At 46.9% G+C, this 26692-nt stretch overlaps 2 protein-coding genes across 9 annotated transcripts in view; one reads left to right on the top strand and one right to left on the bottom strand.

Moving 5' to 3' along the window:
* Positions 1 to 22101, bottom strand: CGREF1 (cell growth regulator with EF-hand domain 1). 6 transcript variants are annotated; one of them, XM_037812606.1, is made up of 7 exons: positions 20893 to 21276; positions 18372 to 18490; positions 1627 to 1723; positions 1247 to 1312; positions 1093 to 1163; positions 836 to 960; positions 1 to 659 (listed from the first exon to the last, which is right to left on the bottom strand). In XM_037812606.1, the coding sequence occupies exons 3-7, from the start codon at positions 1704 to 1706 to the stop codon at positions 210 to 212; spliced, it is 792 nt and encodes a 263-aa protein (XP_037668534.1). In that variant the 5' UTR covers positions 1707 to 1723; positions 18372 to 18490; positions 20893 to 21276; the 3' UTR covers positions 1 to 209. The 6 variants fall into 6 exon arrangements, with proteins under 6 accessions (XP_037668534.1, XP_037668532.1, XP_037668530.1 ...); XM_037812604.1 differs by having other exon boundaries at positions 19700 to 21276; XM_037812602.1 differs by lacking the exon at positions 18372 to 18490 and having other exon boundaries at positions 21133 to 22099.
* The window catches only part of ABHD1 (abhydrolase domain containing 1), an 8166-nt gene continuing 3178 nt past the window's right edge, over positions 21705 to 26692 (top strand). For 2 of the 3 annotated variants that reach the window (XM_037812610.1, XM_037812609.1), the window contains exons 1-8: positions 21705 to 21979; positions 24579 to 24739; positions 25056 to 25238; positions 25426 to 25471; positions 25676 to 25788; positions 25914 to 26087; positions 26270 to 26318; positions 26415 to 26580. In XM_037812610.1, the coding sequence (XP_037668538.1) occupies positions 21866 to 21979; positions 24579 to 24739; positions 25056 to 25238; positions 25426 to 25471; positions 25676 to 25788; positions 25914 to 26087; positions 26270 to 26318; positions 26415 to 26580 (1006 nt within the window). In that variant the 5' untranslated portion in view covers positions 21705 to 21865. The remainder of the gene's footprint in view (positions 21980 to 24578; positions 24740 to 25055; positions 25239 to 25425; positions 25472 to 25675; positions 25789 to 25913; positions 26088 to 26269; positions 26319 to 26414; positions 26581 to 26692) is intronic. The other variant, XM_037812611.1, reaches the window with a different exon arrangement.

A 26692-nucleotide genomic window follows, 5' to 3' on the forward strand; every position in this document is an offset into this window, starting at 1 on the left:
TAAATTCATTCCATTCTTTATTGGTTGTCCAGCCCCTAAAGCTGCCCTCCAACTTAGCATCTCCCTGAGCTGCGTGGAAAGACCTGCCACCGGGCTGAGGCCAGGAAGGGGACACCTCAGCAGTCATTACTGCAATGGACATACCCCACCCTAGGGGCATGTGTTCTGGCTTCGAGACCCCCAGAGGGGCAAGCTGGTATCCTCAAGGTTTACATTTCATCATACTCCACTTGAATAGTATGCTCATTTGGGGCATTCTCAGACTCTAGCATTTCTCCCAGAAGCTCTTCTTCCCCTCCAGTGTCCCTGGCCTCTGCCTGTCCCCCAGCCTCCCCTCCAAGACCTGGGGCTTCTCTTTCAGCCTCTCTCTGTCCCCCAGCCTCCTGTGCAGATTCTAGGCTCTCCCTTCTGCCCTCTCCTTGTCCCCCAGCTTCTTCTCCGGGACTCGGGAATTCCTGCGTTTCTTGTCCTGTTGGGCTTTCAGCTAACAAGGGCTGCATCTCGACAGCTTGTGACTCCTGGGGAGATGGAGCAAGGGGCTCTTTGGGCCCTGCCTGCCAGGGGACCTCTCCTGGGAAGTTGATGAGCTCTGCAGGGGTCATGAGCCCATCCCCATTCAGGTCCTGGGTCGCGAGCACTTCGTCCACTACCAGGACCACCTGTGGGAGCACACAGCTGCCATGGGGTCCACCGTGACCAGAGGGTCTCTCGGGAGCCTGGCCCACCCTCCACCCCATCCTTTGACAGGGGATTCACCACAAGAGTCAGGGTGAAGTGGATCAAAGCCCCAAGGTGCTGGGTCTCCATGGATAGGGGGCTCCCCAGCCCTTCTTACCGAGTTGGTGGTGGGAGAGTCGACAGCTCCAGGAGCCAGGGCTGCTGTCAACATGGAAAACAGCTCCAGGCCATCCAGCTGTCCACTGTGGTCATAGTCATGGAGGGCAAAGAGGCAGAGGACAACTGAGGAGGAGAGGCCGGGTCAGAAGAGGCACCAGGGCAGGAGAAGGCGGGGTCGGTGGGTCGCCAGGGGTCAGTCCCAGCTCTGGGTGCCCCGAGCCTCCACCCCCTGGCCCCATCAGCCCCAACCCTCACCCTGCTCCCAGCTCATGTGCTGCGGCTCCTCTTCCATCCTCTTTAGGCCTTTGAGGTAGCCCTGCAGAAATCTGTTAAAAAAGTGGAATATCAGTCCTGAGGAGACCAGTGTGCAGCCCCAGGCCGAACCCCAGGCCCCAGCCCAGCTACTCACTGCAGCTGCTCCTCGCTAGGCTGGAAGGGGTTGTGCAGGGGCTGATGCCATGTTTGAGAGGCCAGCCTGGAGGACGGAGGGAAGGACCAGCCTTGCAGGACCCAGCCCACCAGCCCTCCAACCCCAGACTCCTGGCAGCATTCTCTCCCCAGACACAAAGGGAATTGCTCCCTCGAACTCCCCAAAACCTGGGGTGGGGGAAGGTGGAGGCCCTTCTGATCCCCTTGGAAGCAGAACCTTACTCCCTAAGTCTGCCTGACTTAGATTTTAAGTGAAAATCCAAATTAGGGGTCTGCACCCATATCTCCTGCCTCCCAGAGGTGCCCACCATGTCCTCGGCTTCTCTGGAGGCTCCCCGCTCCCAGCCCATGCCCTGTTACCTCAAGGCTCCATCCCTGGGAGCAGTCTGGCCCAGGGGCAGCAGCAGCACCACCAGCACTCTCACTTCCAAAGGTGCCATCCCTCCAGGAACTGCAGCTAGGAGCAGTTAGGGGGTCAGAAGGGGAAGGGGTGTCTGCCTTGAGATTGGGGGGTTCAGATGGGTCTGTCGGGAGCACCTTCCTCTCCCTGGCAGGACCCCGTGGACATCAGCAATTGCCACGCTGTGTCGGTGGTGGAACCTGCACACACCACAGCCACAGCCACAGCCACATCCACAGCCGGTGCGTAAAGAACATGGGCAGGCTTGCTTAGCCGAAGGGGCGCTGGCGGCAGGAGCCCCCCATGTGGCCGCCCCATACCTCACTCCCTTGGCCCTTGCCAGCCTCTGAGGGGCTCTGAGATGCTCAGGTTAAATACCTGCCGTCTAGTTGGGTCCACTGCTTTTAGAGATGAGGAAACTAGCTCAGATTAGAAGCAAAGGGAGACACAAAAAGACCCAGACTTAAAAAGAGAGGCAACAGGGAAACAGACTGTAGTTTGTTTTTATTGGCTACCCACTGAAGAACTAACCAAAAGGGGCTCTTTTTAAAAATTAGGTCTGAACTCAGGTACAGATTAAAAACATGATATATCAGGGTCACTGCATCGGTGGCCCCAGGAAAGAAAACCCAAACTTCCCCTTAGGCTTACATTGTGGACACCCATTGGCCAAAGTACTAAGTGGATTGTATGAAAACAACAGGAAAATACAGAGGATCATTGAAAGCACCAAGCACCAAGCTTTCTGTTTAGTCCCAGGTGTGTGTCTGTATGTTGGGAATTCCCGAGGAAGTGAAACCTACCAAAGCTGAGGCCTGAGACCCCAAACCCATCTCCAGGAAGAAAAATCATCAGATGTTTGGTGTCTAAAGTGGAGGTCCAGGAACCCTCTGACATCATGTCCTGCCCTCTTGCTGTCACTGCATTTTACTGGGAAAAGGGTTTGTAGCTTTCAGAAGATTCTCGAAGAGCTCCGTGACCCTAGTAAAGTTCAAAGCCACAGGAAAGGTGAACATGTTTCCTAAGAGATGAGGAATAGACCAGGTGAGCATCTGGCTAACAGTGTGAGAAACCAAAATCACTGGCCTGGTACAGGTGGAAACCTGGGTGTAGGCTGCACAAGCAGAGCTGTACTGAGAAGCAGCAGCAAAACTCGGAAGATCACAAGAAGGTGAAGCTTCTAAGCGCCACAGAATGCCCTGCACTTCTCCATGCCGACAACTGGCCCCAACAGATAGAGTGAGTACACACCTGTTGGAGTCCAGAATAAGTGTTGAAGACTTCTATTTCTGGCAATATGACAGACTAGACATTTTGAGAGAATGTTCCTTTTACAAAAGGAATAAAAGCATGATAAGTGCATAGTTAAGTGCAATAGAATGCAAGAAAAATTTCCTTGCCAAATGGGTGCTGAAGCCACAAAAATCAGCTGGCGACAGAGATCCTTCCTTGGGCTTTAGTTGTGTCCAGAAGAGAAGATGAAGTCCTGGGCCCATTCCAGGAAGGCAGAACTGCAATCTCCATGTCAGCCGGGGACCCTCAAAGGGACACACCCCAGTGAGAGAATGGACCAGAAAAGAATTCAGCCTCCAGGTCTGGGAGTATGATAGTAAATGTCCCAGTGAAAGCAACTGACAAAGCTGGATAAAAATAAAAAGGATCTTTTCAAATGCACTGAACTGGCAAAAAAGTAAGAAGCGCTCAGAATACAAAAAGCACAGTAACACAGTAATCCTGGGTGGAACATGAGCTTGGAGTCAGCTTTTTTTTTTTTTTAAGGTAAAATTCATAGCTCAAAAATTAAATTTACAATGAATAATTCAATGGCATTTAATACATTCACAAAACTGTGCAGCTACCACCTCTATGTAGTTACAAAACATTTCCATCACCCCAAATGAAAGCCCCTATTAAGTAGTCAGTCCCCATTTCTCCCTTCCCCCATCCACTGGCAACCACTAATCTGCCTTTTGCTATGGATTTGCCCATTCTGGATATTTCATATAAATGGAATCATGCAATATGTGGCCTCTTTCACTTAGCATAATGCTTTTGAGACTCATCCAAGTTGTAGCATCTATTAGTATTTCATTTCTTTTTAGGGCCGAATAATATTCCACTGTCTCTACATGTGTGAATGTGTTTATTCATCATTGACGGACAGATGAGTTGTTGCCACCTTTTGGCTAGTATAAGTAATGATGCTTAAACATTCATGCACAAGTTTCTGTGTGGAAATAGGATTCTATTTCTGTTGGCTATTTACCTAAAAGTGGAATTGCTGGGTCATATGGTAATTCTGTGTTTAACCTTTTGAGGAAGCGCCAAACTGTTTTCCACCACTTGACGTCAGCTTTTGCCCTAGGAGCAGCTGCCAAACCAAACCCAGGTGCTCCTGAACTATCGTTTTGAGAGCTGCGCACAGTGGAAGACACCAGAGTGAAACCTGGGCCCACCAACATGGGGGTGCTAGGAGGAGGTTCTCTACACAAAGCTGGGATTCTAAACAGCTACGTCCTTAATAAAAGGATGAACAAGAAGTAAATTTGCCATGAAGAATGGCAGCAAAGATCTTACCTATCTTGACCTTGGTGCTGGGTAGAAGGGAGAAAAAAATCTTTCCTGGGACTTTATAACAAGCCTACTCTAATGCAGGTTTGAGGCCTGAATTAATATGCCTGTGTGGGTTGGAAACCTAAAGGAGACCGTTTATTTTGAAGTGGTCCCTGGTTGATAGGGCCCTCTGTTGGCTGATAGAGGAAAACGTACATTTTCTCCGGAGGAACACAACTTTAACCCAAGCCTCAAAGAATTTCCGTAAAGTTCCAAGGAATGTGAATTCACTGACAAAAAGTCATGAACCTACAAGGAAATAAGACCCTGTGAGGAAGACAGCCCAGGCCTGTGAAAACAAAGATATTAGAATTATCACACACAGAATGTAAAGTATTTTAATATGTTTTAGAAATTAAAGAGAAGCTTGTAACAATGAGAAAGAAAATGAGAACATAAAAATAACCAAACATTTGAAGAAGAACCAAATATAACTTTAGAAACAACAAAAAAAGAATGGTTTAAAAATGCCATAAGTGAGTTAAATAGTCACAGCCAATGTGAGAATTAATGAACTGGAAAATAAATCTGGATAAATTATCCAGAATGCATTGAGTCCAAGAGATTAGAAATGTAAAACAAAGGTTAAGCAACATGGAGGATAATGGAGATAATAGAGAAAATTGGGTAGAAGCTGTATTGGAAGAAATCATAGTTGAGATTTTTTCCAGCACCTTACAAAATACTAATATTCAACTTGAGCAGCCCAACAATCCCAGGTGGGTTAAGTTCACACCTAGACCTACTCTTCTGAAATTATAGAAAACTAAGAAAAAGAGATTTTCAAAGTAGCCAGGAAGAAAAGAAAAAAGGGAAGAGTAATTCTACTAGGAGCTTATTTCTCACTGAAGCAGTGCTGCCAGGCATGGAGGATAGTATTTTCATGTGCTGAGAGAGGTGCAACAGTGGCTATTCTAGAATTCTAGAATTCTATCTCAGCAAAACTGTCTTTCCAGAATGAGGTGGGGAGAGAAAAAAGCAATTTTAGATAACCACTTAGGAGAGTTTCACATCAACATTCCTTTACTAAAGGAACTTCTAAGAGATATATTGCAGAAAAAAGAGGGACATGATCTTAGAAGGAAAGTTTGGAATGCAAGGTAAAATTGGTGAGCAAGGAAATCAGAAAATCTAAGCAAACAGAATGTTGAACAGTGATAATTATATTAATATATGCGGATAAAAAGGAAGACTGAAACACAATATTGGGCGAAAACATATGCAATGAGGATGGTTATTTGAAGAGAGAAGACATACTGATTAATTTTGTTAAATATGCATGTTAAAATTTTAAAGATAACCACCAGCAAAATAGAAATGGAAGGTATAACTTCAAACCAGTAGAGAAAAAAAAAATAAGTGGAAATAAAAAAAAAATCAATCCATAGGAAGACAGGAAGAGAAAAAAAGACACTCCCAAAAGAAGACAATAATAAGAACAAATCATAAAGTAAGTTGGTAGCATTAATCTAAGTATATTGGTAATCATAATAAATACAAATTGAAAAAATAATCAGTTAAGAAATAGAGATTATCAAAAGGGATACAAATCAAAATATGGTTATATGCAGTTTTCAAGATTGACCAAAAAAGTAGACACAGATGGAAAGGTTGAAAGCAAAAGGATGGAAGAAGGCTATATAAAGCAATACTAGACCAAAGAAAACTAGTATAACTGTATTGAAATCAGACAAAATAAACTTTAAGATGAAAGGCATCATTATAGATAAAAAGTATTATTATGAGGGTGATGAATGCACAAGTATATGATGGTACTATGAACAGTTGATTGTACACCATGGATGATTGTATGGTATGTGAATATATCTCAATAAAACTGAATTTAAAAAAAGTATCATTATGAAATGACAAAAACTTTAATCCCCCAGGAAGAGATAATAATTCTGAGCTTTGCATGCCCCTAATAACACAGAAAATATCTAAAGCAAAAAGTGGTATAGCTACAAGGAAAAAAATCAAATCTGCCATTATTGCAGGAGAATTTAACATACCTCACTCATATTTGAAATATTAAGCAGACAAAAAATTAGTAAGAATGCAGATTTGAATAAAACATTTAATAAGCTTGAACTAACAAATATATAGAGAGCCCCGCTTCAACCACTTAGGGAATACATACTCTTCTCAAGCACACATGAATAGTTATTAAAAACTGACAAGTAATAGGCCATAGAGTATGCTGAACAAATAGCAAAGAATCAGTCTCATGCTATATGACCAAAATACAATAGTAGGAGAAATCAATAAGAAAAATGATGTAAAAATTCCCATATCTTTGGAAATTTAGAAAGCACACCTAGAAACGTACTCATGGATCAAAGAAGAAAATCATAATGGACGTTGTTATATACTTAGAAATAGATACATTGGAAAAATGCACGTCAAAATAAAATGTATAGCTAAAGCAGTATTACAGGAAATACATATAGACTTAAAGGCTTATATGAGAAGAAAGACCAAAAGTTAATGAGTTAAGCTTCCAACTTAAGAAGGCAGAAAAACAGAACAAAGAAATTGGAAGAAATGAAATAATAAAGAAAAGATCAGAAATTTAACATACAATAGAGAGGAGAGACAAAGGCAAAAATGGCTGTATCTTTTAAAAGACTAAGAAAATAGACAAACCTGACATATTTATTAAGAACAAAGAGACACAAATAAACACTTTTAAGATGAAAATGGGGACATAACTACAGACAAAGCAGAGATTTGATAACTTGGAGGATATGACTAGTTTCCTAGAAGAACTTAATAGTAAAACTGGCTCAAGAAGAATTAGCAAACATTAATAATCCAAATCCATTAAAGAAATCTGTGAGTATTAACCTATATTGCTTGTGGAACTGTCAGTCTGAACTGTTTTTAGAAAGCAGTCTGTGTATGTTTATTAATTGTCATAAAACTCTGACCCAACAATAGCATTTTGGGAGTTACAAAGGGAAGAACACAAACAACAAAGAAATTCTAAAGGTGTTCATAGCTGTGTTATTAAAATTAGTCCAAGAAATGGAAACAACATGAATGTCTAACAGTTAGGTAACCCCTAAGCAAATCATACATATGGCAAATATTCCAAACTCAGAAGGAAAAAAATGGGCAGATGTGAGTTTATGCAAAGTTTAAACGTCTGTATGATGAAAGGCACCGTCAGTCAAATTCAACGAGACGTGTGACAGAGGTCTGGCAAGATGTGGCCGGGTTTGGGGGCTACCTGGATTCTCAGTGGGGTGGAGCCCGCCACTACCTGGGCCTCAGTAAATCTCCATGGAACCCCCGAGCCATGGAATGGAAGGCCAAGAGCAGTGGGGATTTGGGCCTGGCCTCCAGGGAGACTCGGAGAAGCCCTGCTCCTGCCCTGCCCGCATGGTCAGGAGGCAACCACTGAAGCAGGGCCCAGGTGGCCGGGCCGGAGCGCAGCCTCACCCAGTCCTTTATGTCTCAGAGCATTGCTGGGGCTGGGGAGGAGGCCAGCTGAGGGTCCCCAAGTCTCTCAGGTGTTGGGAGGGGGGCATAATGGCTGAGGGACAGCTGGCCGGAAGGGGCCAGGATGAACCCTGGGACTGAAGGACCCAGAGGGCACCACGGGGAGCAGCAGCAGGTGCCAAGTGACAAAAAGCAGGAGGGGCTGTAGAGCAGGCACGTGTTAATACCCGTTACTGGAATAAGAATATGTGCTCTGATTTCTTTAACATATATTGAGCCCCTATGTACGTGCGGCACTATATTTTAAGTGAGCTGATGGTTTCAGGTACAATTATTTATCCTCCCCACTCCCAACCCCTTAAGGTTTATAAATATATAAGTAGAATAGATACAAATGTTAAAAGGACAATTAAGAGAAAAACAGAAACAGAACTGCTAAGCAACAGGTGGTGTAGCCTGGTGTTTAAGGGAATGGACCCTAAATTTAGACTGCCTAGCTTCAAGTCCAGGTTCTGCCTCGCAGGCCAGGGGCCTTTTCCGTGTTTCTAAGATTCATCTGTAACGTGGGGCTGACATATTTCTCACAGGAATGTGGTAAGAGTGAAATGAGATAAGACGTGGCAGGTGGAGTGCCCCGTTTACAATAAGGCCTTTCCTTTCCAGAACTTTCCCTGGACTGCTCTGCAATGGCTTCACACCTAACCCCCTCCCGGTCTTCCCACCAGGAGACCCCAAAATTGTCTTCCCCTTTCCATCTGTTTACTGCCAGGACCTTAGGCCGATAGGAGGCAGCAGAGTAACTTAAATCCCTCGGAGAGGTTGAAACCAATAATCCAGGCTTAACACGTTATCAATTTGTGAACCCCAAAGTTGACCATGGAGGCTGCTCAGGCATCAGGGGGAAGCCCCCTTCAAATCCCACTCCTTTACTCACTACCAAATGGTGGTAGTTTTCCAAGCATGTCTACACCTTCTTTGACACTCCTTCCCACAAAAGCTGGGGTCTGAGTCCCTTCCCCTTGAAGATGATCTGGGCGTTCTGACTCACGGCTAATAGACAGAATGCAGCTGAGACGATGCTGCATGACAGCCAGGGCTGAGTCATAAAAGGCAACATAGCTTCCCTCTTTCTCTCCCTATCCCTCTCTTGACATTCTTGACATGTGGACGTGCACCGCTGGAGCGGCATGGTAGACGTCTGGCTTCCCTGAAGCCACCACGCTGGAGAGACCTCATGGAGAAACCAGATAGAGACAGGGTTGCCTGCGGGGCCCCAGCTGCTCTAGCCTCCAGCTGCTCAAATCTTCTTAGCCCAAGGAGCAGACAAGTGAGAGGCAGACTTGAGACAACTCCAATCCCCAGGGCTGCCCCAGCCAACACTCCATGAAGCAGAAATGGGCAGTCTCTAGGGCCCTGCCCAGGCGGCAGGTTCATGAGCAAAATGAACGTCATTGTTTTGAGCCACTACATTTTGAAGCAACCATAGAAACTGGAACACCAACCCAGACCTGGGCTATTGCAGAGGCTCTGCTCTCAGATGGCCCCATGCTTGGCTTAATGCTTTGCTGTCACCATCGTGAAATTCTTAAGTCAGTTTTGCACCGGGCCCTGCAAGTTACATACCTTGCTCTGAACCTAGCCCACATTAATTACTGATGAATTACTAAACGAATCACTCTCCTTCTCTTGGTCTTCTTATGTAGGTAACTCTTCCATATGTGCAGTAGGCAGAGAACAGAGCTTTGGAACCAACTAGATCAAAGTTCAAATCCCAGCCCCTGGCAAGATGGCAGACTGGTGAGCTGTATGTTTTAGTTACTCCTCCAGGAAAGTAGGTAAAAAGCCAGGAACTGCGTGGACTGGACACCACAGAGCAATCTGTCTTTGGGCATACTTCATACAACACTCATGAAAACGTGGAACTGCTGAGATCAGCGAAATCTGTAAGTTTTTGCGGCCAGGGGACCCGCGCCCCTCCCTGCCAGGCTCAGTCCCGGGGGAGGAGGGGCTGTCAGCTCCAGGAAGGAGAAGGGAGAATTGCAGTGGCTGCTCTCATCGGAAACTCATTCTACTGATTCAAACTCCAACCATAGATAGACTGAGGCCAGACACCAGAGACTCTGAGAGCAGCCAGCCCAGCAGAGAGGAGACGGGCATAGAAGGAAAACAACACGAGAAGCTCCAAAGTAAAAGCAGAGGATTTTTGGAGTTCTGGTGAACACAGAAAGGGGAAGGGCGGAGATCAGGCCTTGAGGCGCAGATGCAAATCCCAAAGCAAGGCTGATCTCTCTGCCCAGGGCACCTTTCCTTAATGGCCCTGGTTGCTTTGTCTATTAGCATTTCAATAACCCATTAGATCTCTGAGGAGGGCCGTTTTTTTTTTTTTTTTTTTTAAATCCTTTTTGCTTTTTCTAAAACAATTACTCTAAGAAGCTCAATACAGAAAGCTTCAAAGAATTGAAATTTGGGCACGTCAAGTCAAGAGCAGAAATAAGAGAGCTCTGAGACAAAAGGCAATAATCCAGTGGCTGAGAAAATTCACTAAACAACACAACTTCCCAAGAAAAGGGGGGTGTCCGCTCACAGCCACCATCCTGGTGGACAGGAAACACTCCTGCCCATCGCCAGCCCCATAGCCCAGAGCTGCCCCAGACAACCCAGTGTGACGGAAGTGCTTCAAATAACAGGCACACACCACAAAACTGGGCGTGGACATTAGCCTTCCCTGCAACCTCAGCTGAATGTCCCAGAGCTGGGAAGGGGGAGCAGTGTGAATTAACAGAGCCCCATTCAGCCATCATTTGAGCAGACTGGGAGCCTCCCAACACAGCCCAGCAGCCCAGAACTGCCCTGGGGGGACGGCACTCACCTGTGACATAGCACAGTCATCCCTCAACAGAGGACCCGGGGTGCACAGCCTGGAAGAGGGGCCCACTTGCAAGTCTCAGGAGCCATACGCCAATACCAAAGACTTGTGGGTCAGTGGCAGAGACAAACTGTGGCAGGACTGAACTGAAGGATTAGACTATTGCAGTAGCTTTAAAACTCTAGGATCATCAGGGAGATTTGATTGTTAGGGCCACCCCCCCTCCCCGACTGCCCAGAAACACGCCCCACATACAGGGCAGGCAACACCAACTACACACGCAAGCTTGGGACACCAATTGGGCCCCACAAGACTCACTCCCCCACTCACCTAAAAGGCTAAGCAGGGGAGATCTGGCTTGTGGAGAACAGGTGGCTCGTGGACGCCACCTGCTGGTTAGTTAGAGAAAGTGTACTCCACGAAGCTGTAGATCTGATAAATTAGAGATAAGGACTTCAACTGGTCTACAAACCCTAAAAGAACCCTATCAAGGACAGCAAATGCCACGAGGCCAAAAACAACAGAAAATTATAAAGCATATGAAAAAACCAGACGATATGGATAACCCAAGCCCAAGCACCCAAATCAAAAGACCAGAAGAGACACACCTAGAGCAGCTACTCAAAGAACTAAAGATGAACAATGAGACCCTAGTACGGGATATGAAGGAAATCAAGAAGACCCTAGAAGAGCATAAAGAAGACATTGCAAGACTAAATAAAAAAATGGATGATCTTATGGAAATTAAAGAAACTGTTGACCAAATTAAAAAGATTCTGGACACTCATAGTACAAGACTAGAGGAAGTTGAACAACGAATCAGTGACCTGGAAGATGACAGAATGGAAAATGAAAGCATAAAAGAAAGAATGGGGAAAAAAATTGAAAAACTCGAAATGGACCTCAGGGATATGATAGATAATATGAAGCGTCCGAATATAAGACTCATTGGTGTCCCAGAAGGGGAAGAAAAGGGTAAAGGTCTAGGAAGAGTATTCAAAGAAATTGTTGGGGAAAACTTCCCAAATCTTCTAAACAACATAAATACACAAATCATAAATGCTCAGCGAACTCCAAATAGAATAAATCCAAAAAAACCCACTCCGAGACATATACTGATCACACTGTCAAACATAGAAGAGAAGGAGCAAGTTCTGAAAGCAGCAAGAGAAAAGCAATTCACCACATACAAAGGAAACAGCATAAGACTAAGTAGTGACTACTCAGCAGCCACCATGGAGGCGAGAAGGCAATGGCACGATATATTTAAAATTCTGAGAGAGAGGAATTTCCAGCCAAGAATACTTTATCCAGCAAAGCTCTCCTTCAAATTTGAGGGAGAGCTTAAATTTTTCACAGACAAAGAAATGCTGAGAGAATTTGCTAACAAGAGACCTGCCCTACTGGAGATACTAAAGGGAGCCCTACAGACAGAGAAACAAAGACAGGACAGAGAGACTTGGAGAAAGGTTCAGTACTAAAGAGATTCGGTATGGGTACAATAAAGGATATTAATAGAGAGAGGGAAAAATATGGCAAACATAATCCAAAGGATAAGATGGCCGATTCAAGAAATGCCTTCACGGTTTTAACGTTGAATGTAAATGGATTAAACTCCCCAATTAAAAGATATAGATTCGCAGAATGGATCAAAAAAAATGAACCATCAATATGTTGCATACAAGAGACTCATCTTAGACACAGGGACACAAAGAAATTGAAAGTGAAAGGATGGAAAAAAATATTTCATGCAAGCTACAGCCAAAAGAAAGCAGGTGTAGCAATATTAATCTCAGATAAAATAGACTTCAAATGCAGGGATGTTTTGAGAGACAAAGAAGGCCACTACATACTAATAAAAGGGGCAATTCAGCAAGAAGAAATAACAATCGTAAATGTCTATGCACCCAATCAAGGTGCCACAAAATACATGAGAGAAACATTGGCAAAACTAAAGGAAGCAATTGATGTTTCCACAATAATTGTGGGAGACTTCAACACATCACTCTCTCCTATAGATAGATCAACCAGACAGAAGACCAATAAGGAAATTGAAAACCTAAACAATCTGATAAATGAATTAGATTTAACAGACATCTACAGGACATTACATCCCAAATCACCAGGATACACATACTTTTCTAGTGCTCACGGAACTTTCTCCAGAATAGATCATATGCTGGGACATAAAACAAGCCTCAATAAATTTAAAAAGATTGAAATTATTCAAAGCACATTCTCTGACCACAATGGAATACAATTAGAAGTCAATAACCATCAGAGACTTAGAAAATTCACAAATACCTGGAGGTTAAACAACACACTCCTAAACAATCAGTGGGTTAAAGAAGAAATAGCAAGAGAAATTGCTAAATATATAGAGACGAATGAAAATGAGAACACAACATACCAAAACCTATGGGATGCAGCAAAAGCAGTGCTAAGGGGGAAATTTATAGCACTAAACGCATATATTAAAAAGGAAGAAAGAGCCAAAATCAAAGAACTAATGGATCAACTGAAGAAGCTAGAAAATGAACAGCAAACCAATCCTAAACCAAGTAGAAGAAAAGAAATAACAAGGATTAAAGCAGAAATAAATGACATAGAGAACAAAAAAACAATAGAAAGGATAAATATCACCAAAAGTTGGTTCTTTGAGAAGATCAACAAGATTGACAAGCCCCTAGCTAGACTGACAAAATCAAAAAGAGAGAAGACCCATATAAACAAAATAATGAATGAGAAAGGTGACATAACTGCAGATCCTGAAGAAATTAAAAAAATTATAAGAGGATATTATGAACAACTGTATGGCAACAAACTGGATAATGTAGAAGAAATGGACAATTTCCTGGAAACATATGAACAACCTAGACTGACCAGAGAAGAAATAGAAGACCTCAACCAACCCATCACAAGCAAAGAGATCCAATCAGTCATCAAAAATCTTCCCACAAATAAATGCCCAGGGCCAGATGGCTTCACAGGGGAATTCTACCAAACTTTCCAGAAAGAACTGACACCAATCTTACTCAAACTCTTTCAAAACATTGAAAAAAATGGAACACTACCTAACTCATTTTATGAAGCTAACATCAATCTAATACCAAAACCAGGCAAAGATGCTACAAAAAAGGAAAACTACCGGCCAATCTCCCTAATGAATATAGATGCAAAAATCCTCAACAAAATACTTGCAAATCGAATCCAAAGACACATTAAAAAAATCATACACCATGACCAAGTGGGGTTCATTCCAGGCATGCAAGGATGGTTCAACATCAGAAAAACAATCAATGTATTACAACACATTAAAAACTCGAAAGGGAAAAATCAATTGATCATCTCAATAGATGCTGAAAAAGCATTTGACAAAATCCAACATCCCTTTTTGATAAAAACACTTCAAAAGGTAGGAATTGAAGGAAACTTCCTCAACATGATAAAGAGCATATATGAAAAACCCACAGCCAGCATAGTACTCAATGGTGAGAGACTGAAAGCCTTCCCTCTAAGATCAGGAACAAGACAAGGATGCCCGCTGTCACCACTGTTATTCAACATTGTGCTGGAAGTGCTAGCCAGGGCAATCCGGCAAGACAAAGAAATAAAAGGCATCCAAATTGGAAAGGAAGAAGTAAAACTGTCATTGTTTGCAGATGATACGATCTTATATCTAGAAAACCCTGAGAAATCAACGATACACCTACTAGAGCTAATAAACAAATTTAGCAAAGTAGCGGGATACAAGATTAATGCACATAAGTCAGTAATGTTTCTATATGCTAGAAATGAACAAACTGAAGAGACACTCAAGAAAAAGATACCATTTTCAATAGCAACTAAAAAAATCAAGTACCTAGGAATCAACTTAACCAAAGATGTAAAAGACCTATACAAAGAAAACTACATAACTCTACTAAAAGAAATAGAAGGGGACCTTAAAAGATGGAAAAATATTCCATGTTCATGGATAGGAAGGCTAAATGTCATTAAGATGTCAATTCTACCCAAACTCATCTACAGATTCAATGCAATCCCAATCAAAATTCCAACAACCTACTTTGCAGACTTGGAAAAGCTAGTTATCAAATTTATTTGGAAAGGGAAGATGCCTCGAATTGCTAAAGACACTCTAAAAAAGAAAAACGAAGTGGGAGGACTTACACTCCCTGACTTTGAAGCTTATTATAAAGCCACAGTTGCCAAGACAGCATGGTACTGGCACAAAGATAGACATATAGATCAATGGAATCGAATTGAGAATTCAGAGATAGACCCTCAGATCTATGGCCGACTGATCTTTGATAAGGCCCCCAAAGTCACCGAACTGAGCCATAATGGTCTTTTCAACAAATGGGGCTGGGAGAGTTGGATATCCATATCCAAAAGAATGAAAGAGGACCCCCACCTCACCCCCTACACAAAAATTAACTCAAAATGGACCAAAGATCTCAATATAAAAGAAAGTACCATAAAACTCCTAGAAGATAATGTAGGAAAACATCTTCAAGACCTTGTATTAGGAGGCCACTTCCTAGACTTTACACCCAAAGCACAAGCAACAAAAGAGAAAATAGATAAATGGGAACTCCTCAAGCTTAGAAGTTTCTGCACCTCAAAGGAATTTCTCAAAAAGGTAAAGAGGCAGCCAACTCAATGGGAAAAAATTTTGGAAACCATGTATCTGACAAAAGACTGATATCTTGCATATACAAAGAAATCCTACAACTCAATGACAATAGTACAGACAGCCCAATTATAAAATGGGCAAAAGATATGAAAAGACAGTTCTCTGAAGAGGAAATACAAATGACCAAGAAACACATGAAAAAATGTTCAGCTTCACTAGCTATTAGAGAGATGCAAATTAAGACCACAATGAGATACCATCTAACACCGGTTAGAATGGCTGCCATTAAACAAACAGGAAACTACAAATGCTGGAGGGGATGTGGAGAAATTGGAACTCTTATTCATTGTTGGTGGGACTGTATAATGGTTCAGCCACTCTGGAAGTCAGTCTGGCAGTTCCTTAGAAAACTAGATATAGAGCTACCATTCGATCCAGCGATTGCACTCCTCGGTATATACCCGGAAGATCGGAAAGCAGTGACACGAACAGATATCTGCACGCCAATGTTCATAGCAGCATTATTCACAATTGCCAAGAGATGGAAACAACCCAAATGTCCTTCAACAGATGAGTGGATAAATAAAATGTGGTATATACACACGATGGAATACTACGCGGCAGTAAGAAGGAACGATCTGGTGAAACATATGACAACATGGATGAACCTTGAAGACATAATGCTGAGCGAAATAAGCCAGGCACAAAAAGAGAAATATTATATGCTACCACTAATGTGAACTTTGAAAAATGTAAAACAAATGGTTTATAATGTAGAATGTAGGGGAACTAGCAGTAGAGAGCAATTAAGGAAGGGGGAACAATAATCCAGGAAGAACAGATAAGCTATTTAACGTTCTGGGGATGCCCAGAAATGACTATGGTCTGTTAATTTCTGATGGTTGTAGTAGGAACAAGTTCACTGAAATGTTGCTATATTATGTAACTTTCTTGGGGTAAAGGAAGAACATGTTGGAAGTTAAGCAGTTATCTTAGGTTAGTTGTCTTTTTCTTACTCCCTTGCTATGGTCTCTTTGAAATGCTCTTTTATTGTATGTTTGTTTTCTTTTTAACTTTTTTTTCATACAGGTGATTTGAAAAAAGAAGGGAAAGTTAAAAAAAAAAAAAAAAAAAAAAAGAAAAAAGACAAACAAGGGGGAAAAAAAAAAAAAGATGTAGTGCCCCCTTGAGGAGCCTGTGGAGAATGCAGGGGTATTCGCCTACCCCACCTCCATGGTTGCTAACATGACCACAGACATAGGGGACTGGTGGTTTGATGGGTTGAGCCCTCTACCATAAGTTTTACCCTTGGGAAGACGGTTGCTGCAAAGGAGAGGCTAGGCCTCCCTGTATTTGTGCCTGGGAGTCTCCTCCTGGGTGCCTCTTTGTTGCTCGGATGTGGCCCTCTCTCTCTGGCTAAGCCAACTTGAAAGGTGGAATCACTGCCCTCCCCCCTACGTGGGATCAGACACCCAGGGAAGTGAATCTCCCTGGCAACGTGGAGTATGACTCCCAGGGAGGAATGTAGACCTGGCACCGTGGGACGGAGAACATCTTCTTGGCCAGGAGGGGGATGTGAAAGGAAATGAGGTGAGCTTCGGTGGCGGAGAGATTCCAAAGGGAGCCGAGAGGTCACTCTGGTGGGCACTCTTAGGCACACTTTAGACAACCCTTTTTAGATTCTAAAGAATTGGGGTAGCTGGTGGTGGATACCTGAAACTATCAAACTACAACCCAGAACCCATGAATCTCGAAGACAGTTGTATAAAAATGTAGCTTATGAGGGGTGACAGTGGGATTGGGAAAGCCATAAGGACCAAACACCACTTTGTCTAGTTTATGGATGGATGTGTAGAAAAGTAGGGGAAGGAAACAAACAGACAAAGGTACCCAGTGTTCTTTTTTACTTCAATTGCTCTTTTTCACTCTAATTATTATTCTTGTTATTTTTGTGTGTGTGCTAATGAAGGTGTCAGGGATTGATTTAGGTGATGAATGTACAACTATGTAATGGTACTGTAAACAATCGAAAGTACAATTTGTTTTGTATGGCTGCGTGGTATGTGAATATATCTCAATAAAATGATGATTTAAAAAAAAAAAAAAAAAAAAAAAAAATCCCAGCCCCTGCACTGACTGTCTCAGCGACCTTGGGCAAGTTAATCATCTTCACTAAACTTCACTTACTCTGTCTGCATAATAGGGATAATATTATTTACCTCACAGGGTTACAGTGACTATTAAGTGGATAATGAATTACTGAACAAATTAATGCAGTTGTGTCTCACTGTGGTCCCTGCTTCTGAAATCTTCTCCATTAAAGCACCCTCCATACACACATCAGATAAATCTTCCTTTGCCTAGAACTCCACTGCTCCAAATCCTTCAATGGCTCTCTATTACCAAAACAGGCTAGAGGTTTGGGCACTCAAGGCTTCTACAATAAGATATTGCTACCACTTTAGACTCATTTTCTAGCACTCTAGTATGCTAACACTCTGCTCAAAACAGAGGGGTTACTACAGTCTTCTAAAAAGCTTTTCATTTTTGCTCTTCAGAGTTTTTGCTCAAACTCTTCAACTCTCAACCTGCAATATCCTGGGCCCCCCTGACCACGTCAACATTCTAGTTGTTGTCCACTTCAAAAACTGAATTGAATGTAAACTTGTAGTGTCATCCAAGTAATTTTCTCTTAAGTGATGCTTCCGACTTTGCCATTTTTAGTAGAGGTAACCCACCTCACTGTTTAAAGAAAGTCAGGCTAAGGTACTCTTCAGAGGCTGGTCTACTGTGATTTGTTCAGGCTTGCCCATTTCTAAGCATTTACAAAAGTTTTTGTAGGTGTTATGGATTGAACTGTGTCCCCCAAAAAGACATGTTCAAGTCCTAACCCCAGGCTTGTGAATGTGAAATTTGTAAATGGGATCTCTGAAGATGTAATTAGTTAAAATAGGGCCAAACTGGATTATGGGGGCCCTAATCCGATATGACTAGCATCCATATAAGGAGAGGAAACTTGGACAAAGATACAGATGACTGAAGCAGAGACAGAGAGGGGGGGGGGGGGGGGGGGAGACAGCCATGATGTATGGGGGCAGAGACTGAGTTACGGATTTCCAGTCAGCCACCTCCAGAGCCCTACAGACCTCAGAGGAAGCACAGCCCAGCCGACACCTTGGTTTTGAACTTCTGGCCTCCAGAACTGCGAGACTTTAAATTCCTCTTGTTTAAGCCAACTGCTCTGTGGTACTTTGTTATAGCAGCCCTGGCAAACCAAGATAGTCAGCAAAAGAAATAAAGCTGTTATTAAATGACTGCCTATCAAATAAAAATGTTCCTAACCATTTTCTATCAGTGTAATGTGCATAAACATAATTTACTGTTAATGACCCCATGAAAGCCACCACAACTGTTAATTTAACCTGATGTAATTCAATAGAGTTATTCATATCATGCACACACACACCCCTTCACAATGACCCTCTGGCCTCGGATTTCTTCAAGCCTTTGCACTAGCATGTGCAGAAGAGGCCTGGCTTTGGGATGCAACCTCTGCTCAAATCCTGCCTCGGCAACTCTACGATCTGGACAGAGATTATAACCTCTCTAAGCCCTAAGATCTTCATTTATAAATGGGAATTACAGTATCTACCCGGTGGGAGCCTGGGGAGGATGCAATGAGATAAGGAGATCAAGGGGCTGGCAGTGAGCAGATAAATGCCCCTCGAGTATTTCAGGGCTCTAGGATGCAGCAGGGGGCTTTTCAGGTTATCTTGTGTAACTTTTCATCAGGGCAAAATCTCTTCCACAGCATCCAAGTCCAGTGGCCATCCAGCCTCTCCTTGACTCTTCCAGGACAGGAGGCTGGGACCTCACCTGGCACCATTCCATTTCTGGCTAAGTCTAACAGTGGGGAAGTTCTTATTTGGAACTGAATTGTCTCCCTTAACCTACCCCTCTGGGCCCCCTGTGCTCCCAGGCCCCGCACTGTGACCACACAGCCATACCTGACTGTTGGGCACTACCCTGCCACTTCCAGCAGCTGGGTGACAGCCTGGAGCCAGCACCTCCCTCCTCCCATGGCACACACACACACACACACAACACACACAGCACTGCCTCCCCTCCCTGGGTCTGTTAAACAACAAATGAGACACTGGAGAGAAAAGTATTAAGGTATTGTGAGACCCCACCACCAAACCAGGACACGCAGCCCTTTCCTCCACCTGCTCTCAGGAATATACTCTTCCCAAGCAGTGCCAGGGGCGCTGCCCACCGCCTCCAAGCCGCAGGACAGGCAAAGGGTCTGCGCTTTCAGGATCCGGACCCAGAGGCCAGGAGGCCCAGCCTAGCCCACTGCGGTGCCTGCCGCAGAGCACCGCGCGTCCCCGCTGGCTGTGATGGGCGCGGGTCCCGGGCGGCCCCCAGCCCGCCCACCCTGGGCCCGTCCGCTTGGGGCGGGGCTCGGACCCACCTGCTGCGGCGGCGCCCCGGGGCCGGGGGCCTGGCTTCGTGGTGGCTACAGGGTGCTGCGCCGCCGGCGGCTCCTCGGCTCCCTGCAGCCAGGTCCGCCCCCGGCCGCTCCACGTGGCCGGTCCACGTCGCGCTCCCCGCGGCAGCCGCCGCCCTCAGCGCCAGCGACCGCGGGTAGAGCCGCCGCCCGACTTCTCCATCCCCACCCACCCCACCCCACCCCGGACCGCCTCTCCGCAGCCTCCCTGAGGGCCAGGCAGGAGGCTGGGGTGGGGGGTGGGTGAATGGGGGGGTTGGGTGGGAGGGGATGGAGAGATGGGGGTGAGGGATGTGAGTGTCTGTGTGTGGGTAGACAAAGAGAGACGGTGGGGCTGGTGCCTGTGAGAAGCATATTTAACTGTGGTGATGCTGTGGGTCCGAGATGTGCGTGACAATATGGAATGTGACAGTGTCAGGGTGTGTGATTGTTACTGGTGTACATGGCTGTGACACATTAGGGGGTGTTGTGTGACTGTGTGTCCAGTGGGATGGTACAGGCTTGCGGCTGGGGTGGCCAATGTGTGGCTGTCCAGGTGTGGGACAGTACAGGCTGTTAGTGGTATTTGAGCAGGGGGGTGTGGGTGAAGTCTTCTTGAGTTGTTTGTGATACTCCGTTGACACTGGGCTGCCACTGCTGGTTTGGAGAGGAGTGTGGCTGTCTGACTGCGATGTGCATCTCTGAGGGGTGGCTCCAGGTGAGACACGGTGTGTGGGGAGGGGGTTCAGAGAAAGTATCGTCTTCAGGTTGATGGTGGCAGACATTCACCAGCACAGAGCATCACCAGCACATGGCTGCAGCTCCTTTGTGGTCAGAATGGAGTGTCACCTCCTTTGGTCACTGTGGCCAGCCCTGCCACCCAGGCTCAGGACCACATTCTTGCTCACTGGCCCAGGGACTTGGTTCCTTGAAGAGCTTCTTATCTCTCTGCAACCCTCCAAGTCTCCCCCTCCACCAGCTCCTTCTGGGCCACATGTAGTGCAGTGACAAACCCCCCCCCATCAAGGCCACCCCTGCCGTCCTCCCTACAGTGGGCAGTGCTGGCTGCTGCCTCCACCTTCCTCGCCAGTCACGTCTTCTCAGTTTCCTTCACGTGTCACACTGAGTTCTTCAGGGGCTCACCTCACTACCCACCTGCCCAGCGTTCCCCTGCTCACCTGGCTCCTCTCACCACCGGAAGGGCTGCCAAATCTCTTCCTCCTCAGGAACTGAAGGTCCTCCCGGCACCCCAACCTCTACATGCCTGAGTCTGAATGCATCACCTTTCCCCAGGATTTCCCAAGCCCAGGGCCACCCACCCCTGCCTCTGGCACCCAGAAAACTGGGGCTCCCCCAGGAGTCTCCTCCCTGAGGATTCCCTCCCGCAGCCAAGGTGGAAAGCTGTGCTAAGAGGTTACTTGTTTGTCCCTGTCCCACTGAGGATGGGGACAGTATCTCTGCGATCTCTCCAGTGCCTGGTCCAGGGTGGCCGCTGAGGAAAATCCTGGTGTGGGTGCGAGTGTGAGGCAGTCCCGAGGGGCACCGTGTGGGGACACTGGCCGCGCTGGCCGCGAGCACCTTGTGACCCGCCACCCACTGAGGAGCTGGAGTCCGCGGGTGTGTCCCCGAGCGCACGGGCGTCCAGGGCGCGAGGGTCACTGTGAATGGCTCAACACTGCTGAGACTGCAGGGTGTCACCGGGCAGGGTGTGAAGGTCACCGTGAATGCTCGTTGTCTGGGTGACGAGCAGAACAGCACACAGGAGCCGCCGAGGCTGCCGGGCTTCGACCAGGCGGCTTCACTGCCCCGCGGCGGGAGAGGTGGGGGGAGACGCAGCGGAAGACGCCGCTCACCAAGATGGCGGCCGCGGGGGAGGCGGCCCGGCCCGGGACCGGGAGGCTCCGCGCGTACCGGGAAGGGGGAGCCGGAAGGCGCGGAGGCCATTTGGGCGCCCCGGGGCGGGAGCAGCGCGGGCCGCGCGGGCGGGGGGCGGGGCTGGGACCCCGAGCCCCGGGCAGAGGGGGCGGGACCTGCCCGGGCGGCCAATGGCGAGTCCCCGGCGGGGCCCCGCGAGCACCTGCGGGCCGACGGGTCGAGGTCGGGGAGCTGGAGCGAGCCAGCGGCCTGGGAGTGGGGACCCAGCCACAGGAGATGCTGACCTCAGCCCTGAGCCTCCACAGCGGCACCTGGATAGAGTCCGTCCCTCTGCTCCTGGGTCTTGGCGCCGTCCTGTACTTGGGCTACTACTGGGCATGCGTGCCCCAGGTGGGTGCGGGTCCGGCGCTCTGGCCGGCGGGGTTGGGAGAGTCGGGTGTAGGGCGCAGTTCCCACCCGGGGCTCGAGCGCTTTGCAAGGAACTGGGACGGTCGGGTCTCCTGCACTCCCGCACCAGGGGAACTATGACGTCGTGTGACACCCCTTCCTCCCCTCCTCCCCCCGCTCCTCCAGGTAGGCTCCAGTTTGCTGTTATCACCTAATGGAAAGCCCCTTCTTTGCCTGCTTAGATTTCTCCGCACCCTGCGTGCCCCCCATTCTAGCTGAGCCTTTCAGGCACGGGAAGGCAGCTGCTGCCCAGGACGGGGACACATATTCGGGGAAAGATGGGGTGGAAGGCATCCTGAGGTGTCAGGGAGACATGCACACTATGCCTTCCTTTTCATTTTAGGTGGTCTCGCTGCACTGAAGGAAGGAGCTGGGGGCCTGTGGGGTTGCGGCTGTCCCCCAACACCGTCAGGGCCACCTGCCTGGATTTAGTAGGGCCTGGCTTCCCTTAAGGGCTGGCTGAGGCTCAGGGCTGATGGAGATTCTAACTGTTCAGTCCCATTCAGCCCTGTTTCAAGTTCTAGACTCTCCATGAACAGTGCAGTGAAGAAAGTCTGAACAGGTTGATTTTCATGATCTTGGAGATTTTATTCTCGGTGAAAGTTAGATAAAATACATACTATGCATATCCAGGAAAAGCTAAATTGTTTAATCTTCATTCAACTCTATTCTAGGTCCCAGGGTCTAAGAAGTCTGTTGATTCAAATCCTCTTTTTAAAGATCTATAGGGGATCTTAATGTAACCAAGATTTTTCTGATTTTCCAGAGCTTCTACACTAGCATGTATTGTTTATAAAATAAATCTTCCTTAATAAAACACTTAAAAAATCAAAACTTCACAATACCGCATAAGTCTTATCTTACACGTCTGATTTGGAAAGTCAGTCATTACAGACCTTTTTTTTTTGAGGTCTGAACACAAATATTGTGTGTCTGGAACTAAACATTTTCCTTTGCTTGCAACTAGTCACACATTATACTCCAAACCATTCCTTGATTTCCGAAGACTGGTTAAAAGGCAGGAAACGTGTCATTCTGGAAGTCTTGAAAACATGGAGTTTGGATTATTCTGCAGTGGTTACAGTATTGATTCATCCAATGACATGTTATTAATGAGTGAGTTATTAGGACTAAAATGAAACTAATTAATCCTCATAAATCAAACCTCTGAACTCATTTATTACCACCTTGTTCTATGCTACTGAACTTGACCAAAGATTTAGTAAACTGTTATCTCAAAAATCTTGGCAACAAAAAGGCAATTTAGTACAGTGACTAAGAGCCCAGGGTCTAGAATCAGACAGACCTGGGTTTGAATCCCCAGCACTGCCATTAACTAGCTTTGGCAGGCTTTGGGACCCTTGACAAGTTACTAAACAAACCTGTTTCCACAGAGGGGTCGCAGACCCTACTCCAGAGAGCTGGTGTGAAGATCATGAGGTCAAATCCCGTAAGGTGCTTAGCACAATGCTGGCACTGAGTGAGCACTCAACAAGTTCTACCCACTAGTATTAGTGGTGGTTATTATCGATCTTGCTTTGCCTCTCCCCTGCTGGGTGACTTTGGGCAAGACTTTCCCTGTGAGTCATGGTTTCTTTACTTGTAAAATACCCCATCACATAAGATCAAATTGAGCCCAGGACCTGCATACAGCACACAGGGAATCATGGTTATTATTATCCTAGGGCTTAAGGACCAGCATACACGTTGCATCTTAGGGTCACACTATCCACTTGGCCTCCCTTACTTATTTACCCAGCCTCGACTTTTGAGTTTGGGGACTGGAAGGGAGAGGAATCTCGTCCTCCAGTTCCTTAGGGTCTGCTACAGACATGAGATTTCTCTGACTGAGCCTGAGGCCTTTGGGTTTTGTATGGCATACTTCTGCCCCGGAAACTTTGCAGGTGCTGGACGCCCCTCCAGATGAACCAAGCAGCAGGGCTGAAAGTCTGGGCTGAGTGCCCACTGACTTCACCTGTTCCTGTCATCCAATCCTGCTGCCTTGCCCCTGGCTGGCATGGAGGAAGAGAAAAAACTGCTCAGATCAGGATTTATTCTTTCTTTAGAGGATGGTCTAATGGCAGGGGGCCAAGGGGCACACACATTAGGGAATCAGAGGAATTTGCAGAGCACTGGGTATTAAGGCCAGAAGACAGCGTGGCCAGTGGTCTAGGGCAGATGGCACGGCAAAGGTGACAGGCGGAATGGGGATGCATTTCTTTAGTCCCTGCCCAGAATCCCAGCCCTTCCCACCAGGGATCCACTGGGCACTGTTTACCTTACATTTGTATTACCTGCCTCTCTCCAGATTGTCTTGGGTGGGCTGGGTGGGGTAGGCAGCTCCCAGCCCTGGTTCTGAGTCAGTGCAGGGTCAATCCTGGAGTAGCCACCCTCCTGGACTAGGGTTCTCGCAGCCTCTAGCTGGACCCCATTATCAGAGGTGACCACACAGTGCCCTCTAGTCCACTCCCTGCTGTTGGGTGCCTCGCTGGCTTTGTGCGAAAGCCAGGGGGGTGAGGCAGATCGTGTTGGGTGATTACAGAGGCCTTGCCTGGTGTCTGGGCCCCAGTTTCTGGCCTTCCTGGAGCAACACTGTCCCGTCACTGTGGAGACATTCTACCCTACACTGTGGTGTTTTGAGGGGCGGCTACAAACCATCTTCCGGGTCTTAGTGCAGCCTCGGCCCCTGGTCTCTTACTGGAGGTAAGAAGGGACAGCAGGGGGTGAACATGGAGCCCAAGTATACTGGGGACCCCTAGCCATCTGCCTCTATTAAAACAAAAGTGATCACTGCCCCACCTACATCGTCATGAGAATGAGAGCATGTAAACAAAACTGTACAGCCACAAGGTTACATCAATCCTTTATGTCCCCACTGCACCTGGTTAAAGCCTTATGCTTTGCATGAAGCAGGCCCTCAGGTGATGCCACTGGCAAGTTGGGACTTGTCTGTGGGTCAGACTTTTGAAGTACAAGTTCCTAAGCATGTCTTTGCAATGTCCTCTCTCCAAAACCATAGTGAAGTCCTCCAAACCCCGGACGGAGGACAGCTCCTGCTAGACTGGGCTGACCAGCATGGCGGCAGTCAGTGCCCTGACCCTACTACCCAGCCCATTGTTTTGCTGCTTCCTGGCATTACAGGCAGCAGCCAGGAGACGTACATCCTGCACCTTGTTAACCAAGCTCTAAGGGACAGCTACAGGTAAGGATGGGCACAGTCCAGCAAGCATAGGGTAGTGTCTGAGAAGCAGCCAATTCAGACACTGACATGGGGAGAGGAGTGCTCCATGAAGGGGGCTTTTTGCCAGGGGTCTTTCTGAAGATGACCAAAAGGAGAGGGGTTTCAAGTGAGAGAGGGTCTGGCTAAGATGGACCTGTGTGTCCTACAGGGCAGTCGTAATCAATAACCGAGGCTGCCGTGGGGAAAGACTGCTGGTGAGTCCCCTCTCCCCTCTCAGCATGAAGCAGCCGCCTTCCACCCCCCACCCCGACCATTCCCTCCACCGTCCCCCCAGAGATCCTAAGTCCTGGGGCTCTACCTGCCTATCCTCCCTCAGCTTTCCTATCTCTCAGCTCTTCCATTTTTCTGTCTTCTGGCAAGGGCCTCCCTCCCTTCCCAATAATCCGGTTTGCCCACAGACTCACAGGACCTTTTGTGCCAGCAACACTGAAGATCTGGAGATGGCTGTGAACCACATAAAGCACCACTACCCCCAAGCTCCACTGCTGGCTGTGGGCATCTCTCTTGGAGGGTAAAGGCTGCCTCGATTTAACCCAAAGGCCCAGTCTTTTCCCTCCTCCTCATCCTCTCCCTCTCCTTCTGTCCCTACTCATGAAGGCAAACTCTTCTTCTGTGGCTCCTGGTCCAATCCTGCAGGATACTGGTACTGAACTACCTGGCACGGGCTGGGCGGGCTGCGGGGGTGGTGGCAGCACTGACCCTGTCTGCATGCTGGGATTTCTTTGAGACGACCCGCTCTCTGGAGACTCCACTCAACTCACTGCTCTTCAATCAGCGCCTGACTGCCAGCCTTTGCCGCGTTGTGGACCGGTAGGGTCTTGGCAGGTGGGGAGCGTGCAGCAGACAGGGTAGGATGGCAGACAGACACGCTGGGTTCTCCTCAGAACCCCTTGCTCAGGTCAGGTCCTGGAGTAATGAAGGGGGAGGGGAGGGAGGCCTCAGGATAAAGATTAGAATCTTTTAGTACCAAACCTCTGTCTGTTCTTTTACAGAAACAGGAGGGTGATTGAACAGGTGGTGGATGTAGACTTTGTGCTACAGGTATAGTCTTTCAAACATCCCCCGTTTCCCCCAAATTACTTCTGTTTTCCTATTTCCCTTCTTCATCCTAACCTCCCCCACCTCTGCCACTCCCAGGCCCGCACAATCCGCCAGTTTGATGAGCGCTACACAGCCGTGGCCTTTGGATATCAAGACTGTGTGGCCTATTACCAAGCAGCGAGCCCAAGAACCAAGGTGGATGCCATCCAGGTCCCTGTGCTGTGCCTCAATGCCACAGACGACCCCTTCTCCCCAGCCCACGGTGAGTACCGTGAATATCGATGCCTGGGCCCCAGGGAAAATGGACCATGAGCACATGTGGAGAAAGCCTGGGCTCTCGGGAAAGGTCAGGGTTCCTCACCTCCTCTCTGCCC

This window comes from Choloepus didactylus, chromosome 20 (assembly GCF_015220235.1).
Source record: "Choloepus didactylus isolate mChoDid1 chromosome 20, mChoDid1.pri, whole genome shotgun sequence".
Classification (NCBI taxonomy): domain Eukaryota; kingdom Metazoa; phylum Chordata; class Mammalia; order Pilosa; family Megalonychidae; genus Choloepus; species Choloepus didactylus.